Raw genomic sequence first — 19,528 nt, forward strand, 5'->3', positions numbered from 1 at the left:
GGGGGGGGGGGGGGGGGGGAATCTTAAGGCGTTCTCCAAAAAAAAACGGTTGCCATTATTTTTCTTACTGGAAAATACCTGGCAACCAAACTAAAGCACCATACCAGCTCCTCTCTGAGGTCAATATATTCACGCTGTTTGCATAGTACTTACCTGTTCAGAAACAGAGTATCACACTGCAGATCTGTGAGGAAACTACTCTGAAGCCCTCCCCTGTCTCTGCATTCTAGCCCAGAAAACATTAGTGAGATGACTGGTTCACTGACAAGACCTTTGATGCATCCAATATATTCATCATTGGGTTGTCTTGTGTGTTACCAATTATCTGAGGTATAGTGTTTTTAGTAGAGGCATTATTTTAATTATGCTCATGTTAAATATTGTATTTTCTTTGTAGGTTTGAAAACCAGCAAACCTGAATCACGAATCTTTATAAATGGTTTTCAACTGGTTTTAATCTGTGAACCCCTAATCATTTTGCAGTAGGGAGGAGGTCCTGGCATCACACAGAGAGACCTGCTGACAGGAGGTAATAGAGTTTCTACCTGACCATAAAAATAGTTCACAGAACCCTTCTTTGAAGACCCTGCTCTAGAATGACCTTCCAGGTAATACAGGATAAATAATTTCACTCCAAGACATCTGCATCGAGTTCATAACTTCTGAATAAACTTCATGAGATCATGCAAAAGAAGTCTGGAATTTAAATATTTCAGTGACAGGGAACTATCCATGTCCTTAACAAAGCTGTTCTTGTAATTCGTTATTGTCAAGACTGTGTCTACTTCATGGTTTGAGTCTGTTTAGCACTGACTTCAATTCACTGCATTTGTTTTTTTTTTGTGAGAGACTAAAAGCCCTCTGGTATCAGATAACCTTTGATTATGTAGATACCTTAGAGACACCAAGATCAATCCACCTCTCAACCTTTTCTTTGATAAACAAATAAATCAAACTTCTGAGTCTTGCTGCTAAAAGCTGTCACCCCAAATTTCAGATTTTTCTTCTCTGAACGCCTTCCAAGCTGGTAATATCCTTTGCAAAGCACAAAGAAACACCAGAGCTGGAGTCAGTAACCTAGCAATGATCCCACAGTCAATGCCTATATTGCCCAATAAAAGCCAGAGACCAACCTCTAGTCCTGAGGCCACATGGTCCCATTCACACTGCTCACACTGACACAGCTCAGCATTATCCCTCTTGTTAAGATTTGTTTTAGAAAGAGTTAGGGGTGCTCTGAAAGTGCTGAAGCTGAAGTGGCAGCTAACCAGTAGACAGAGGGCTGATGCTTGAGTTTATTCCATAGCAGCAGACTAGACATGGCCACTAATAACTGACAAAATACCTGTTAGGTACTTCAGCGTCATCTTGCTATTAGACACTACTGGCCAGTCACTCATGGGTTGTGTTAGTTCAGTTAGCTACAGTATCTCTCTGGAAGATTATGCTCACATTTTTCACCACATTGATTGTCATCCTTCCTCAGACTTGCTACTTTCTAAAACACAGGGGCTCCATACTAGAGCCAGGATGTGCTTTTGCTCTGCTCCTTATGCATCAGGAAATGCTAGCATGAAAAAAAAAAAAAAAAAGGACATCTGAAAACCCCTCCTTTGGCCCAGGAAAGTTCCTCTGGCAAAACCACAATAATTTACAATAGCGTCAATATAACTGTGGTTACTGCAGAGCAGATCTTCACCTGAAAGGAGGTGGTTTGGGCTGAGCGTGTGCCAGGGCAGATAGCAACACAGAGCTTCCAAGTTCTGATGTGGCTGGAAGCATTAGACATCTGCAGATATCTGTTACTCATTCCAGGGCTCCTAGTCAGGCTGGAGACCCGTCCAGCATGAGGAGCTCTTCTACCATCTGGGTTGTGATGTTCAAAGAAGAGTATTGGTCCTTCAGTTCAAAGTATACTCAGCTGTGCTTGGATGCGTGAAAATAACTGCTACCTGACTGTGCTCATCTGATAGTACAAAAGGGAAATCTTGGCAGATTGGCATAAAATGGTTGCAAGGGTTCTCTAGCCCTTAAATTAAATTAATAAAAAAAGAATTAAAACTCCCCTGTAATTAATTAGTACTGTAGGAATGTAGTCTGTGCTTTCCATCTTAGTGTCAGATGCAAGACCTAATGCTAGTATCAGAACTGTGGGATACTTGACCACTGGCTTCAAAATGCACTGCTTGCAAGCTTTGTATTTAAAAAGTTCATCAATAAAACATTTTTCACTTTGGGAAACCATCAATACAAAAATCACTCCTAAACTAGTGCTAGTTTTCAGTTATAAATGCTTAGCGCTCACTCTGCTATGACACCAAACACTAAAACCTTTTGTGGTACATGCTATGCCATGCTACTATATTAATGACTCATACAGGATGGAAATAAAACTTAAAGCAATTAGCTGTAATTTTGTCTTGTGTAGAAGTATCAAGAAAGTTCTTCTCTAGAGAAGGTAGTTAACTGAATTGCAAGGAGAAATTACTTATTTGACTTGTGTTTTCTATTACCAGTCATAAAGGTTACAATTTAGAATTATTCCTCAGACAGGAATACAGCTATTTGTTTCCTTCTTCAAAGACAAGACCAACAGGCTTGCTCATAACATCATCAAATGGCTTTTTAGGACATCTGGCCTGAAGTGTGCAAGGCTTTGGGGTGTGATATTAAGCTGTGTTACATGCCATAGTCTCATGAAGTCACCCTGTGCTAAAATGCAGTGACTGTCACTGAAGTTGCTGGGTACCCCTGCTGCAGTTCTTGGCTGAGGTGCAATTTTATTGCTGTATCTTCTGGTGCTCCCACTGGCATTAAGCCAAGCTCTTCAGCTTTGCTTTTTCTTTTTATTGGACCCCCTCTAATAAATCTGTCTGGATGTGGTCTGTGAATTCCACTCAACAAGATCAAAAAGCAGCTCTTAGAGTCAAGCAGAGAGGACTTCCCCTGCCTAAGCCCAACTCTCTTTTTATCCCATACTTCAGGAAAATGCAAGTGGCCATATGTCAGTACCAATGTTCCATGGTTCCAGCTGAGCATGCAGAAAGATGATACAAAGCATTTGTTCCAGGCTTTTGCTACCTGACCTCTTCCTAACCTTCTCAGGAAGATCTTTCAGGCAATTTCCTCACTTCGTATCTGGATTTCTTGCTGCTAGCTATTTTATGTTCTGCCTGGAGGATAACTACAAAGCTAAGGATCACATGGCAATGGTCATGGATAGAGGCTTACAGACATGAATAGGAGGGTAGTCCGTACTTCAGATAATGTGTATGTGAAATGGGATAGGGGGTCTGTCTGCATGGTGAGAGGAGGCTGTTGAATTATCTCCATTAGCTGCTGCACAACTGGGCTATTCTCATCTGCTAAATAACAAAAAAGTTTCAAGCAAACACAAATGCAGTTAATGGATTCCTGTGACCACCAGATTTTTCTGGAATAACATCACTGTGCAGTAATTCCAACTTTGATTTGTTTCATTTGATTCTGTTTGGTTTTTGGTTTGGGTTTTGCTTTTGTTGTTTGTTTGTTGTTTGTTGGGGTTTTTTTAATTAGTTTGGGGGTTTTTGTTGTTGTTGTTGTTTTAAGGTGGAAACTGCAGCTGAAGGGACCAATGAAGAAATTAACTTTAAATAATAAATTACATCCACACATTATATTTTAAATTAGCTACTGCTATCTTAAATCAGGCTACTTTTCCTTTAGTGTTCTTTACTTTGTAAGTGGTGTGCTCCAGAGCTTTCTATAAGCAAAGTGTTTTAAAATTAGCCTTATATAATTTAAATACCTCTTTTCTGAAATACATCCCTTTCCTAGAAGACTTCTTGTCAATTTTATACCTCCTCGGGAAGAAAATAAAACAGAAAATGTATTTTATTATGCTATCCACAGTTTTACAAGAGCAGGAGAAAATGTGCAACAGCAATGGTCTCCATTCCACAGCTGGCACACACTAAGAAAAATCTATAGTAATGTGATTTGTCCTCTTCACATCCCTCCCAACTCAGATGAGGTTAAAAATAAAATGAAAAACAGGGGACATTTCTTATTCCAAATCGATGTGAAGAATGCTGCATTTGTTGTTGGATCGAAGCCTGCTTGTCTTCAGCTAGTACTTCTCCCTTCAGGAGTAAAGGGACCTGGAGCCTTGCTATCAGCATCCTGACACTGGATACAGAAAAGTGAATGCTGCCCAGTTCCTGCTCATGAAAACTTTATGGCTTTAGTGCAGACCTGGACCCCTTTCTGACATGCCAGGAGTTTGTCCTTTCCCTGAATGGAGGATACTTTACTCCAATTCTCGAGCAGTTATTCCCCAAAGGAGGTGGCCAAAGCAGCAACAAGAGACAAAGTTATACCAGGTGTCATCCAGAGCAGGGCAAATCCAAGCGGAAGCAGGCCACCTGAGCATCATGCAGGGTCTGTATAGCACAATGCATCATTACAATCCAGAGTGTTTATTCATGCTCTTATTGTACAGCTCTGTTGTTTATACCAATATTATTCCTTCATTTCAAATGCAGTGAGGTTCTGAAGCCCACATTAGGCTTAGAGTCCTCCTCAATAATAAAAATCACTTTACAGCTTTAATCCAAAACCTTATATTCTGATGCGTTTGCTAACAGAAGATTAAGTAGAGCTCTACTGATGCCAGTGGTGTTATGCTGCCCCTCAATGAACATAAAGCAGAAAGGCAAACAGGCCCGTGATATTTTGTAGCAGTGAGGGGATCACACACCATCATACTTGCTGTATTATCTAGCACACTACATCTGAGTTCTAGTGTCTATTAAAACATATAACTAATTATTTTCTGGTGCCTTTGGAAACCAAAGCTCAATTAAAAGATTGGGTTTAGACTGATTTTAAAGTATTCTATCACAAAAGATAGAACATCAAACAACACATATCTAATATGTAAACTGGCATATTCAAATGACCCCACAATCCAGTCTGTCTTGTACTTCTATTTATTCTTTTTTGCCTAATATTTTAATTTGAAATCTGTGAGCCAAAATAAAAACAAAATCAACTTTATTCTATGTTTGTCTAGTGCTTACACAAGAAGGTCATGAGAAAGACTCCTAGGCGCTCACAGACAGTAATGAACTAGTAGTAACCCTACTGCAACTGCAGTACTGTGAAAGCCTATAAATGTCCTTTTGAAGAAGAGATGGCAATAGGCTTGGTGGAAGAATGAAGGCTGATTTTGAAGACACACTGGAAATACTCTGGTTAAGTGAACCAATCTGGTTAAGTGAACCATCCACCTCTTGAAGGCAGGCAGATAGTGAATTTTGGGTTGTTTGTCACTCATGTCTAATCAAAGCCTGCCACTTCCTCTTGCTGTCTTTGCTCCAACAAGATGTTCTCTTTGTGCTGTTGCAATCCACTTCCCTCTACAGATCTCATCCGGACTTCTGGGGCTCATCACCATCTGGTGGTTCCAAATACTTACCATGCCCTCAAAGCCTTTGTGCAAAAGGGAACAAATGCTGCTGGTGGCTAAAAAATCTTCCCTTTCCTAAGTAGATATGCATTTATCACACTTGTCATTACATCATTTTGCATCACTTCTACATTTGGAACTCCCTAAGATATGAGTAAGCAGCTGGCACCATGTCTAGGTATTGGCATGATGGGCTTTCCTGATGATTTCCAAGGATAGGAGAACTATCAAAAAACCTAACATACTGCGAGACATAAACAAAAAGGAAATGCTTTCCTGCTATAAATGACATAAGCAATCAAAAATGGAAGATGGCAGAAAATTGTTGTACTTACTATGTGTCGTGCTGCAAACACTCCATCAACTACTGCACAACAGAATGCTGCTACCACGCCAAAGCTGATAAACACGATGGAGGCTACTAACTGAGAAGAGAAAAACAGATTGAGTAATGTTCTCGATATACTTCTTTAAGTAAAACAATTACACTTATTTGTCTAGTATTCTTAAACAACGGTTCCCCCTGCTGTAATACACTAAAGAGCAGTGTGGCAGGATGCCAGTCATGCACAAGGAAAAGGGCAGAAATTCTTGATGCTGAGTTGACATACCATCAAGTGTACTAGAAAAGCCTACATCTTTCTAGAGAAAAACATGTCAGCTGTAAGAGTTTTTAAATTCAATGGTGATTTCTTTTAAATCAACTTATTTAATAAACAGCAGTGGTGTCCACAGGGTGAAAAGCCATATGCTTTTGGCTCACATCGATTTCTACAGCCTTATGACAGTGGTACTACTTCATACATGCAGATGAAGGAAGTTAGTAAGTAGCCCATCAACTTTCAGAAAGCTTCTGTCTTCCCATATAGCTTATGATAACTTATGCCACAACAAAATTGGCTCCCAGCTGCCCCCTCAGTCTCAGCGTGGGCAGGGCAGAGCACAGCAGGACTCGGTACGTGTCCCAGATGCAGCACAGATGTCACACTGCCTTTTTTAGCCTACCAGCCACAACTTCAGGCCACATTCTACCTCCCAAGCTGCTTCATTCATTAAGAATTATTAATTCTTTATCAACAGGATTGCCAATAGCACAACAAAGTGATGGTGGGATGGGAAGCTTGGGGAAAAAGGCTGTGCGGGTTGGGCATGCTGAGCCTACTGCTAGCCATGCTCCCTTTATCTCTGAGGATGACTACAGCTGCAGCTCTAGCTGCAACTGAAGGGCTAGCAGAACCCCAGCTATGGCAAGCTTACTGCCCAATTCACTCTGAAAAGAGCAATAGGACTCAAAAAGGCTGAGCACTGGTACACATCTCTATCAGAGACCAGTGTGCAGCTAGCACACACACTTGAGATGACACTGGCTTGTTTTGAGGGCATGTCTGAAGGATGCAGTGGTGTGAGCAAGGTGAGATGGACTAAGTCCTGAAGGAGAAGCCCTGTGTATGCCTAAGCAAGATGCTCTCCTTGGGCTCATTAGCCCCAGTGCCATCAGATGCGGGAGAGATGCTGTCAGTCCTTTTTCTCTCTTATTAAAGGTTTTTTGTGACTCGGAGGACTCTGCACCTTGAGTTTGGAAGAGTGGGTAATTGCAGGATAGAAGGTGAATCTAGCACACACCTTCTGGCTAGGTTTTTAATGTAATGTACAGCTTTCATGTCTGGCATTTCTCAAAGTCAAAAGACGAACCCTTCCAAGTAACCTATATGATAGGTTAATTTTAATATACAACAGTATTAATTTATAGTCAATAACTGCAACAGGTAAAAAAAAATTTCCTTGAAAATTGACAGAGCAGCATTCACACTTGATAGAGCACATGGACCAGGTTTCAGCTACAAACCTGGGACCTCTTTGTTATTTAGTGATTATTAATCGCTCCTTCATAACATGTATTTCAGAAATGCTCAGGTATAATTACCGAAATTACAGTCCACATATCGCTTCTGCCTGTATAGAATCCATATCTGCATTACCTAAGTGCTGCTCTCACATGTGTAAAATCTGTAAGGCATCACAAACCCACTTGAAAAATTGACTTTTTAGCTTATGTTAACCTTGGAACAGTACAATGTCAATAGCATCAACAGGGGACACGAGTGTTGCCAAAAAAATGTATATTGGGCAAGTAAGAAATTACAGCTATATAAACCCATAGCTTATGGGCACACAGGTCAAAGCAATGTCACACATTTAGAAATAAGAGCTCTCAGTAAATCAGCAAAAAGTACCACTTAAAAGCAGAAGAATCACAAACGCTTTCTGATACACTCAATCTCTCAGTAGCCCATGGCTCTCAGATCATGTAATCAGAGGCGAGCCAGCACCGCCACAGGGACTGCTGTGCAATCAGAATCCTCAGCACGGGGAGGAAAGGGGCACACAGAAGTGGCTGAGCCTGATGGTACTGGCTGATCACCGCAGCAGGCCCCTTGCAGCCAGCTCCGTCCTGCCGCAAGGAGGCAGAAATCGTAAGAAAGCAGAGTTGGCTGCATCACCCGTTAACCTCCACTATCCCTTGGCTCTCCACTACGGCGGGTCACATCTAAAGATCTTCGCATGCAACTCATCAGATCAAGAAGACTGTGAGCTTCTTGTACAGAGAGCTATTGTCACTGCAGACCAGAGGGATGTGCAGCCCTGTGGCAGCTGCATTTGCTACAGACCCTGACCTCTTTACTGGAAGAAGTGGCAGTGTTTAAAAGTTCAGATTAAGTCATTACTGTCTGACACTTCTATCTTGTTTTTCAAGTCATAGCTGTCAATCAGGTAATTAGTGAGCGCAGCCAGGTGTTTTCGAATAGCCTGAGTTCAGGATGAATTTACTGGAAGCTGACCCCAAGGTGGCTTTTCATTTCACACATGATCAATTTATTGATGATCCACAATCCCCAAACCAACGTTTTCCACTCATGGAGACAGCTTAAATCACCTAATGGATACCTGGCCTTTCAGTTTTACCATGGTGCTATAAGAGATCACATATAAAGGTGCACAGTAAATTGTAGCATTAGATAGACAGGAACAATGGAGTTGGCATTGCACTCCTCAGTCATTGGTGATCATTTACCCATTCAGCCAGTCTGCTGCTCTTATCCATGCCTATAAGCAACTACTTCGGTGAGTAGTCCCTTTGAAACTGAGAAGATAATTTCTTGACTGAAGTAATATTTATTACAATGCTGAAGTGGAAGAATGTGACATTCAGAGGTTCTTAGGACTTAAATCACTTTATACGTATATTCAAATGATAGAAGGAGTAATAATATAAGATCAACAAAAAAAAATCCTTAAAATAAAATTACAGATTTATATTTTCTCTCAAACCTCCCACTGCTTATTGAGAATCTGAGAAACACGTAAACAAAGTACAGAATTAATTACTTCTTTAAATTGCAGCCAAGACAGCCAAATGAAGAGCTGTTGTAAATTCAAAAGCTATTTTTCCTGAGTGGTAGGTGATTGCTGGAGTTGTGAGTTCATGAGCCTAGCACTGTCAGGAAAGAAAAGCCACGCAGTTCATTTAAACATAGACGATTTTTGTTGACAGGTAAAAGAAACTGCACTTAAAAAAAAATGGATCCATCACATCATCTCATCTCCATTTTTAATAGCACTATGGTTTGTCAGGAAAATTATTCATTGTTTATAACAATATATTTAACAGTTATTCAAGAAATTGTTTTGCTTTTGCCGTTTCATTGCTGTGCAGCCGGGCTTCTCTGCAGCCTACACTAACAGAACACATTTACTCCTGGTTCTGGTACAGAATATAATAATTCGGCTATTCACAAGGGCACCACAAAGCCATTTAACAAACACTGAAAACTCTACTGTGTGGGCCTATCAAAATAAACCCAAAACCCAGTTGTCCAACAGAGGTGTTTTAACAAAAGGGAGAGGAAATAACACTTGGAATGAGAGACTTTTCCACACAGTATTAACTGAAGAGTTGTTACCTGTCACAGAACTATGAAAACACTAAAAAATGAAAAACTAGTGAAAGCATGGAATCTTAAATTCTTGCATACTCCTTCTTTCAGAAAACGCATGCATTTTATTGCAGAATCCACCTGCCTCAGACAAACTCTTGTCCTTCAACAGGCATACAGCACCGCTGGCTGCACTGTGCCACCTTCCCTATGCGAGTGAGCCTGGTGAGGGCAACAGAGCCAGGGGGCACCCTGTGGCCAGGAAAAGCTGGTCCTGGACACACTTCAGCTGTCAAAAATACAGCTGGCACGGGTACTTGGCAACAACCAGCTCCCACAACGATTCCCAGGAGTGGTTTTGGCGCCAAGAGCTGGCCACAGACCCAATCCAATGACACAGCCACCCTGGCTCCAGCCATGCTCTCACGTAACCACCACACCACAGGTCCCCGGGTACTTTGCGGGCTGCATTACACGCTGCTGTCACTGTCCCTGCTCTGTGACACACGGAGACATGCAGCCAGTGTTTACCAGCAGACACAGAAAATCACATTGCTCCCCAAGATAAGCACCCGCTCGCTACAGGCTGGTATCTCCCTGGCTGTTTCCAGCATCGCTGTGAAACTCCTCTCTCAAGCTCGCTAGGCTCCTGGTCTACATTCTCACACATACCTGGCTTCCTCATAGCTCTAATTTAGCCCTTACCTGCTCTCAGTCAAGAGGCACAACTGCTCAGATAATGACAGCCATTTTCAGCAGCAGATGCTGTGTAAGATGCCTCATTCTCCTGATTTAGACTCAGTAGCTCTAAGACTTTGGAAAACACAGGGATTTTTGTTCTCGAAATCACTTCAGTATCAGATGCAAATTACATTATATCTAACAGACTCACTTAGCTCAGGCTAAATGGCTACTTTTGCATTGCACAGCCTCCAATGTCTCCAAGTATTGTGCTCTTCATCAAATCTGGGATTTTTTTCGAGACAGAGTAAGAATCACGATTACCCTTATCAAAGTAAATTGAGAAACACTGTCATCCAATACCTTTGGCTCCGGAAAATGAAGGCTTTGCAAAAGGCTGTGTAAATGTTATGCCACAGGTTTGTAAAGCCTTTTTATCCCCACATAGGTTCAAGTAAACATATGTGGAAAAGAAATTCATGGAGCAGTTTGTTGTAGGCTGCCCCTTATATTACATTCTCCAAACACCAGTTTAATTCTGTGTGCCTTTCTACTGATTTGACATCCCTGTGTCTCCAAGTTCAGAACTTAAAATAGGCTTAAATAAATCTGCTGTAGTTTTCCAGTACGCTGGGGATGAAGCTGTGAGAGCAGAAGTTTACAAAAAGTACATCACAAATCCAAAACCAAGAATGAATTTTCCACCCTTGGCACAATCTCAGCCAGGAGCTGCATCTGTTACCATGGCACCTCAGCAGGGCTGTAGATTAACGGCCTGCAACATTAACACATATAAAGTCATTGCACTGCATTCCAGATGTTGTTATCAACTAAGCACTGCCTGTCTTGTGAGGTGGGATGCTATGAAAGTACTTTTAATTGTGAGTTAATTTTCCCTACTTTGTAAAGCCCTCTCCTGTGTGGAGAGTGACCATCTCCCACAGTGGTCACTTATTTTCCCTGCCCTTGGGACTGTAGTTCTGCTGCTGTGATGAAAATTCAGCTCAGGTAAGGTTTCTACTACATAGATTTTCACAACTGGGCTAATTACGGGGTTTCTCACTACACCAGGTAATATGCCTCACAATATATGGCCTGCCAACTTATTCTTTCCAAATGTTAGTTCTTCAGTAATAGCACTGCTGTAACTGCAGCTCTGTTGTCGCACCGCAGGAGATAGGATTATGTCACATTCTTTACTCATTAATGCCAATTCCAGTCATAGTACTAGTTACAATGGCACAAATTCGTAATGATGAAAGACTTCTATGACTGCCCAGCCTAGGCCTGAAGAACTGTGTCCTAGACTGGCTTCTAGGTGAAGGGGGGAAGAAATATAAGTGCAAAATGTCTCCTGTTTTAAGAACACTGGCTTTGGTACAGTTTGGGAAGACAAGGACTAGGACTGGGATCCCATGCGTAAACATATAACTTGCTTCTGACTGTAATACACCTAATGACTACCTAATAACGTAGCCAATGCCCATGGGAGATACCTGTATTACCAGGAAGGCCTTCACACAGAGACAGTACACACATGATGCTGTCAGGTGTTCAGCTCAAGTCTTGTGCTTAGATCAAGTGACCAAGTTAGAAATCTAAAGCCTTTCCACAGTATCATCACTGTTGAATTCAGCAGGTCCAGTTACATGTTTTTGAATATTATCAGCAACAACACAGATCTTTGACTCAGATTTTCTTCCCTCTCACTGTTGTTAAAAGCACTTCAGGGCACAGAGCTGAGCCTATGTGACTGCTTGCTGCCATCTGAAATGGCACCTTGCCCTCCGGTCGTTAGTTTGCTACTAACTGTTAGGTTGTCTCACCTATTTCACATTCTTTGTACTCCTAGGGATTATCAAAGTAAAAGCTAGGTCTTAGCTATAATGAATAAATTATATGGACTGGGGTTATTTTGCTCTTTGTGGTCAAGGAGACTTTTGGTGTACTGCCTGTGATGAAGGCTGCTCTTTTCCAATATTGTGTCAGGGATAATTAGGAAAAATAGCAACATGAAAAGGCCAGTTGGTGTAACACAAGCAGGGAAGAGGTCTCATGGGAAATTTAAGCAACCTCACATGCATAAAAAGGCAGAATTAGATACACAAATGTTGGGAAAGAACACAGAAACCATGAGAGGTATCAATTATTATGCCAAGGAGAAAGAAAAAGATCAAATCCACTTTCAAAACAAGGGTGGTATTTTCATTCAGAAAATTTCTCTTCTTCTCTTGCCCCACATCCTGAAGGGCAGAATGATAAAAGGCAGAATTTGCAATATCTTTTGTTATGCCTTAGATACAGTTAATTTACATCATAGGTAGGCATAGTTAATGCATATTGCTTCCTCCTCTTCCAGTGGTGCTGATGCCCAACTTTTGCAGCTAATTCATCAGTTAAGCTATTCACAAGGGTAAGGGACTGCAGAAGCGCCCATGAACAGAAAATGTGCAACAGGGGGACTTAATGGTGCCAGCTCTCTTCCAGCCTAAGAGGGCTTATGCAGCACAGTTAAGACAAGAAAGGGAGCACGGGTTCTGAGTCTGCTTGCTCCAGCTCCTCCAGGCACACATGGAGATCTTCAGGACACAGACTGTTTCATCACTGGTCAGATAAATAGACTTACTGAGTTATTTGGAACTTTATTTGCGCCATTTGCTGTGACAGTCAGTTATGGAGATGGGGGAAATTAGCATCTGATCACGTCGACACACACCTAGGGTTGCATGATGGGTGTGCTGGGTCCCACAACAGGAGATCTTTGCTTCCCATTTCTCTTTAGTGGATGAAAGCCCATGGCTCAAAACTACTCCTTAGTATCCTTGTTTTTAAGCTCCTCAAAAGGCTTCCACAGCCATCCACACTAAAGTATCTCTCCTCCTCTCCCTCTCCCTGTCAGCTAGAAGTGACTGTACTGTTCTCACAGATGTTGAGTGCAGCGACTTAACTCTATTGCAACTCCAGTTATCTAGAAAAGTGGCATGGAAAATTTTTTCCTTAACATTGTATTATCCAAATAAAAACCACATGTTAACTCTGACAGTTCCCTTGTCTAGGTCTTTCAGTTGAAGTTGATTTGACCCTCTAGAAATGCTGCCTTGAGCATTACTCCATAATTTATACCAATCCACTTTGCACTACTCTTTCTGTAATTTGTCTTTCTTTCTAACCTGCTGAAGCATTTGAAGATGCAGTTTCTGTGAAAGTTGCTATATGAAGTAAAGATTAATTTTCCTGTATTTTTATCTTAAAGCAATGAAAGCATGGTGGGAATTAAACCAATAGCTATTATGAAACTTGAAACAAAGTTATTGAGAAGGGTTACCTGATTAATATATTCTTTCTTCTCTCATAATCTAATATCAGCTACAAAACCAGACCTAAAACAGCCAGGAAATTATTTAACATTTTTTTATAAGCAAATTTTTACTAGAATGACCAATCTACTGAAGGAAATAACCTATATCAAGCAGTTTCTGTGCACTTAAGCTTCCAAACTGGAGCCACAGTTAGACTGCAATCAGAGAATAAATTTGAGATATGCATAAATGAACACATATTAAATTTATATAATTCATTCACTGATGAGTAAATGCTTGTTTTGACTCAGTTAAAAATGTCACCACCTGTGACACACTATTAGGTCTCCTGGGAGTTTGGAAGAGTCTTTAAGAGTTCCAGCCACTGGACCACAGCAGATGTTACTAAAACAGCTGGCAGAAACACTGAACTGTACTTGGTTCACATTCTCCACGACCAGAAAGAGAAGGCATCTTTCCTGGGGCAGGGTTAGTTTCACCATTGGTGTTCTTTTAAGCCCCCACAGCATCTGAGCACCCCCGTTCATATCCCAGTAACAATATACCACAGTTACTGATTTCCTTCTAGCAGCAACGCTAGAAGGAAATCTCAGCTTCACTCAGATATTTCAACCAGTACTGCTGTATTTTCTCCCTTGTCTAAGCTGATACCACAGCTCTAATTACTGGGCCTCTCAAGTTCAAGCAGGTGCAATATATATGCTCTGTTCTACCCATGTTTTAGCTGCTTTTAAAGAGATTTGTTTAAATAGCTGCTGTATTTTTCTTTCAACCCATTAAATAGGGCACTAGTTATATGATTAAATCCCTTTCCCCTGTTTCAGCTTCTCACTGCTAGGTAGAGGAACATTGAGTTTCCCCAGGGCAGTTCAGGTATACTGTGTTTTCACAGGCAACACTGCCCCTGGGCCATCTTCTCCTTATTTCACAAGTCCTTGTCACCCTATTCCAAAGTTACTTTCAGAATCAGAGTTGGCAACCCCAGTTTATCACTTTGTTTCAAGGGCTGTCTTTTGGCAATGTAATTTTTCATTCATTTTCATCTTTTTTAAATCTATATGGGTTTTAGCTTTTTAATTCACAGAGATGTGTTTCCATACTCCATGGTAAATCACATGAACTGATTCCAGATGACTTTTGAGACAAAATTATGCATGCCCCAGTATGTATTTCTGAAACAGGAATGTTGTAGTGCTCCATCCAAAGTGAAGAAGTACTTCTTATCCAGGCTGCTGGGTGGTGCCAATTGTGGTGATTTGTATATGGTGAAGCTGATAAGGAAATTCTCTTAAGGGGTAGATTGAATCATACATAACTCCAGATACTTAAAAAAAAATAAGTCTTTGTCTCAGGTGGTTATTTGTGCTCCTCTGTAGTCAATGGAGTTCCAGACACTTCCAGATACCTTCTATATCCACAGTAGAACAGTATGAATTAGCTTCTGATGGTATCTGTCTTTTTTCCACTGGCTATAGAGGGACCATAGATGAAGAAGTATCAGTGGTGCCAAAACTAACATCTTGTCACTTCTCTCACTCCCTTGATGTTGGATTTGCTGATTTGTGCTTTCTCGCTTCAGAACTTTCCTTCAGTCATCTGACAGGGATTTGCAAGGAAGGGAAGGCAGTAATGTGGAAGGAGAGAAGGGTGCCTGGGATTTGATGAAGACTGAGAGTGATGTTATCCATAAAAAAAAATAATAAAATAAAATCAGCTGGATTTAACAGCTGGAGAAATGCTAATGTGCTAATGGTCTTGGAAGCATCCTAGACAAGCCTTAGTCCAGTAGGCACTTTAAACTAGTAAAAATTCCCTCTTGCAAACGTCAACAAAAGCACTTATCTAAGAACGGTTAAAAAAGATTATGGATTTAAGGATATCAAATAGTCAGGAAGAAAAAACTAAATACAGCATTAAAAGGAAAGCAGACAAAAGTGAAACATAAATCTAGATGCACTGATCAGCAGTTCTGACATTATAAGGATCCATCTTTTATTGATGAAAATGGAACAAGCTCATTTCATCACTGAGAGGTAGCTGTTCAGAGCAGTATGAGAACAATAAACAGAAATAAATAGCATACAATGTGTCATAGAAGTTTATGCTTCCTGGTAAAAAAATGGTGGAATTGACATAGATCAAGACTACTGTGGCTGACTGCTTTAGCAGCAGGAACCTTTTTTACACCAAAGTCTGTTATTGTCTTTACAAATCCTCTTTCAGGTTGCAGTGACTGCACTGGTTCCTCAAGACACAAAAACACATGCTCTTTATCAGAAACACATTACCATTAAATTACAAACTTTCATGTAGTGAAGTTCTACCTGCAGAGTCTGGAAGACTGTATCTGGCCAACAGGGATACTCATCTGTCTAACTTGATCAAACTCTTCAACAAGAGGATCAAAACTGCCTGTCCTTTTATAGGGCAACCCTCGCTTCACCTTCTCCACCAGGCACACACGAGCACTTATCCTAAATTCCTTACCAATGCTTTCTATCCCCTATTCCTGCTTGCTAGGAAGAGTAATCAATTTCTTTATTGTTCCACAAACACGTTTCATGGTCATAAAGTTTACTTTTTTTTCAGCCTTGTGACAGTAATGCTTTCATTACATAAACAGCACAAGAAAACAAACTGGCAGTTGAAAAGTGTCCTTTTATGCCCTTAATTCTGTGTGATGTTTCCAAACACAAATCTTAAAGGAACCACATCCCAAAAGACTTCCACTTACTATGATAGAGGACTTACTTAAATTGAATCTGTGGCTCTAGTCTCGGACTCAAAAGAACAGTGTCAGCCTTTAAAAAAATGGAGAGTCAAAAATAAGCTGTGCTGGTGCACGAGTGTTTTCATATATACACACATGTACACCTTCTGTTTTTACAGGATTTAAGCTTCCAGAAGCAAAAAAAACAAAAACCAACAAAACCATTCTGCTTGCCAAGAAAGCTCTCCAAATAGGAGTCAAACTCTCTGTCCTAATTTTTTCCCTTTGTAATAAATTTTCCATTTCTTTCTAGCAGTGATGACAGTGAAAACATGGTAGTTTCTCATCCAAAACTGAGCTAATGCTGTGTTGGGTCACAGGCTGGGGAACCTGGACTGGGTAAGACCTGGGACTGGTACAACCAATAGACCAGCATAGCATTGAATGACAGGGAAAGAGCTACTGTGCTAGGCTACAGTTTAATGAACTTGGTGGCATCGCTCTAGGTATGTCAGAAAGACACAGCCCTGACAATGGAATAGAAAGAACACTACAGACATGACTGTATTTCCCATCATAGCTTTACTAACTAAACCATCCTGACAGACACACCTATAAGGACTGCAAAATGCACTTTGCACAATACAGCACAGTGTGAATGGCATAGTGGCATAGATGTTTTTGTCATTATGCCAGGTTATTTACCAGCTCATGTCAGCTGTAAGCACATATATGTGTCTGTGTGAGCATATATTACATGTTATATACCCATGGTTATGTCACAGTACATTTATGTATTATAATATTTACATATATATATATTTGCATGACTAGGTGACGAATCTGCGCTGTTAAAACCTGAAAGCATAGACCTATAGATATGTGACATGAAATACTGATCCATAAAGAATGAGGCAGACAGGAGCTGAAATATCCCCCAGACTTCCTTTGGTAACTCACACAGTGAGAGCATTTATTTTTGTCTTTCAGTCCCTGAACTTTAAAGTCCTCAAGACACTCTGGGGAAAATTATACTTCAAGCATTTAACTCACTGACAGCATTTAGACAATGGTTTCATGGCATAGTGAGTTGATATAACACTTTATTCCTAGCAAAAGAGATAAGTCTTGTTCCCTCCTCCCACAGACTCCTCTCTCAGCCATGCAGCCCCACTCTCACTTGGCTATGAATCTTTTAACTCATTAATCCAGTAGAAACTGGTTTTGGCTGGGGCAAAGAAGAGGAAAGGAGGAATCTGCAAGATAGAGGAAGAAAGAAAGGATGGAAGAGGAGAAAGGAAGACTTCTCTGTGTCAGTGGATATTGATATTCATATTTATTATAAATTGAAAATCCTCACTTTAAATCCACAAGATCAAAGAACTGCATAAAAGAAATTCCAAAATATTTTACTCAGTCCTACATTCATGGAATATGTAATACTAATAAGAGTAAAATGTCTCTCATAGTATTATACCAAGTAAAATAATCAAATAAAGCAAACTTTTCAACCGTTAACGTTTTTATTGTGCATCAAACTTTCTTCTTTTAATTTCACTTGCCTTCACTTTGGATGGTGCTTTCACACCCACAGACATACACCTGTCCTCCTCCTCATCAGCTGAAATAACTGAGCCTTCAAAATGTCTCCAGTTATTTATCTCACTTCTACCTATGAGTTTTGCTGAATGCTGTCCTGCATTACAAGGAATAACTCAGAATTCCCAGCCATACCATGGTTAAACTGCATTTAAAATCCTTCCCAAAAAGGATTAAAAGAGATCATAAAGCTGATTCCTGCCAAATGAGGCAGCTAATTCTGAAGGCTGCACCATGTTTACAGCACAAAAGGAGACTAGACAGTCTACACATAGGCTGCTCTGCTCTAAACTCACAACCAGAGAGAGTTATAGTATGATCTCTTTTATAACATCCTAACTATTAAAGAAGAACAATACAATAATCACTTTACACACGATCCTCCTTACTACACTTTAGCTCTCTGAAACTCCAGAGTCTAGTCTAAATCACCCTTCAAGGCTCCTCCAGAACCTAATGAGAGAACAAAATGTCTCCAAAGGGCATCTCATTACAGAGGTCTAAGAGGTAGGAATAAGAGACCAGGAAGGTACTTTCAAAGAATAAGCTGCTTGATCACACCAGCTAATAAGATTCTGTTGTATTTTGAAAGGAAGGAAAATACCCAAACAAGGGCCAATCTTAACCTCAGTTAAGCATGTGTGTCAACCTACTAATTATCTTTATATAAATCTCCTTGTCTGTTTCTGAAATGCGCAGTTAGATCACACCACAAAATCTAGCACACATTTATGACTGAAAATATAGTAGCAGGTCTTCTAAATTTTAATGATGTTAAAGGTGTTAAAAAAGACAAGGATGACTGCTCATTTGTTCTGTTATTATCATTTTTACATCAGTGCTGTTTTTCCCCTGAACTATATGAAATATGAGCACACAAAAGATAATCATTGGAAAAAAAGAAGTGATGTTGACTTTCTCAGACACTTGAATTCAGGGGAGAAATACCATTACCTTGGTAATGACAAAGATTGCCTTTACTTTATCTGCATGTCCCCAGCACTACAGTAAAGACTTCTATCATTTATTTGTGCAAGAACATCAAAGATAGTCTCAGGAGATCTACAGAATTTCAATGTTTTTTCTCTCTATGTGAACAAGCTGCTTTAATTAGCTTAATATGCAATATGGAATCCATCAGCAATTAGCACCTCTGATCAAAATCTGCAGTAAACTCAGTTTCTTCCAGATGTTTGATTTGCCTAGAGAAGTAGATGAAGCACACAGTTTGAACAGGTATATATATATATATATATCAGTATCCTTTTTTGGTGTACATATTAATAAGAACTATCTTTACACAAAATGTCCATTGGGCTTTTTATGATGGACATAATCTATTTACAAGATTTTCAATTATGAAAAGAGAAATAGGTTTGGCTTTTCTGAAAACTGGCTCACACATGTAACTCCTTTAAAAACAAGGCTTTTCTTCTGAAACAGATGGAAGTCTAGTGGCAAGAAAATAATCAGAGATAATACTGAAATACTACCTCACATATCTCTCAACATAGGATAGGAGAACATGCACTGTCAGGGAACTCTACCATTAAAAACAGGAGGGAAAATTACTGCTTTGTTTCTCCAACTTCTGCTATAGTTGGTTTTCAGCACTTAATTTGAAATCCAATTATTGTTGACAGAGATCAGGAAGCAAGCATACTTAGGCATGTAGACTTAGCATCCCTTGAGAATTCTGAAGAAATAGCTTTGCCTTTTCTGTTTGTGTGCAGAGCTCCATGTTTTAACTTTGCTCATGTCTTCAAATTCTGCTTTTGTCAGAAGCAGTGTCTCTTCCGCTAAAATCACGACAGTCATTTCTCTAAACAAGTCA

At 40.2% G+C, this 19,528-nt stretch overlaps 1 protein-coding gene across 8 annotated transcripts in view; it reads right to left on the reverse strand.

The window, feature by feature from the left end:
* TMEM255B (transmembrane protein 255B) overlaps nucleotides 1–19,528 on the reverse strand; it is a 63,784-nt gene that overhangs the window by 29,468 nt on the left and 14,788 nt on the right. For 6 of the 8 annotated variants that reach the window (XR_009746813.1, XM_061472683.1, XM_061472684.1 and 3 more), the window contains one exon: nucleotides 5,785–5,874. The exons of the other annotated variants lie outside the window; for them this stretch is intronic. Coding sequence is in view for 5 of the 6 variants with exons in the window: in XM_061472683.1 (XP_061328667.1) it covers nucleotides 5,785–5,874 (90 nt within the window). In the remaining variant the exon portion in view is untranslated. The remainder of the gene's footprint in view (nucleotides 1–5,784; nucleotides 5,875–19,528) is intronic. 8 annotated transcript variants of the gene reach the window in all.

The sequence above is a fragment of the Pezoporus flaviventris genome, unplaced genomic scaffold (genome assembly GCF_033815535.1).
Source record: "Pezoporus flaviventris isolate CSIRO_AGI_PZ_B2104156 unplaced genomic scaffold, CSIRO_AGI_Pfla_v1 ptg000072l, whole genome shotgun sequence".
In the NCBI taxonomy this organism is placed as follows: Eukaryota; Metazoa; Chordata; class Aves; order Psittaciformes; family Psittacidae; genus Pezoporus; species Pezoporus flaviventris.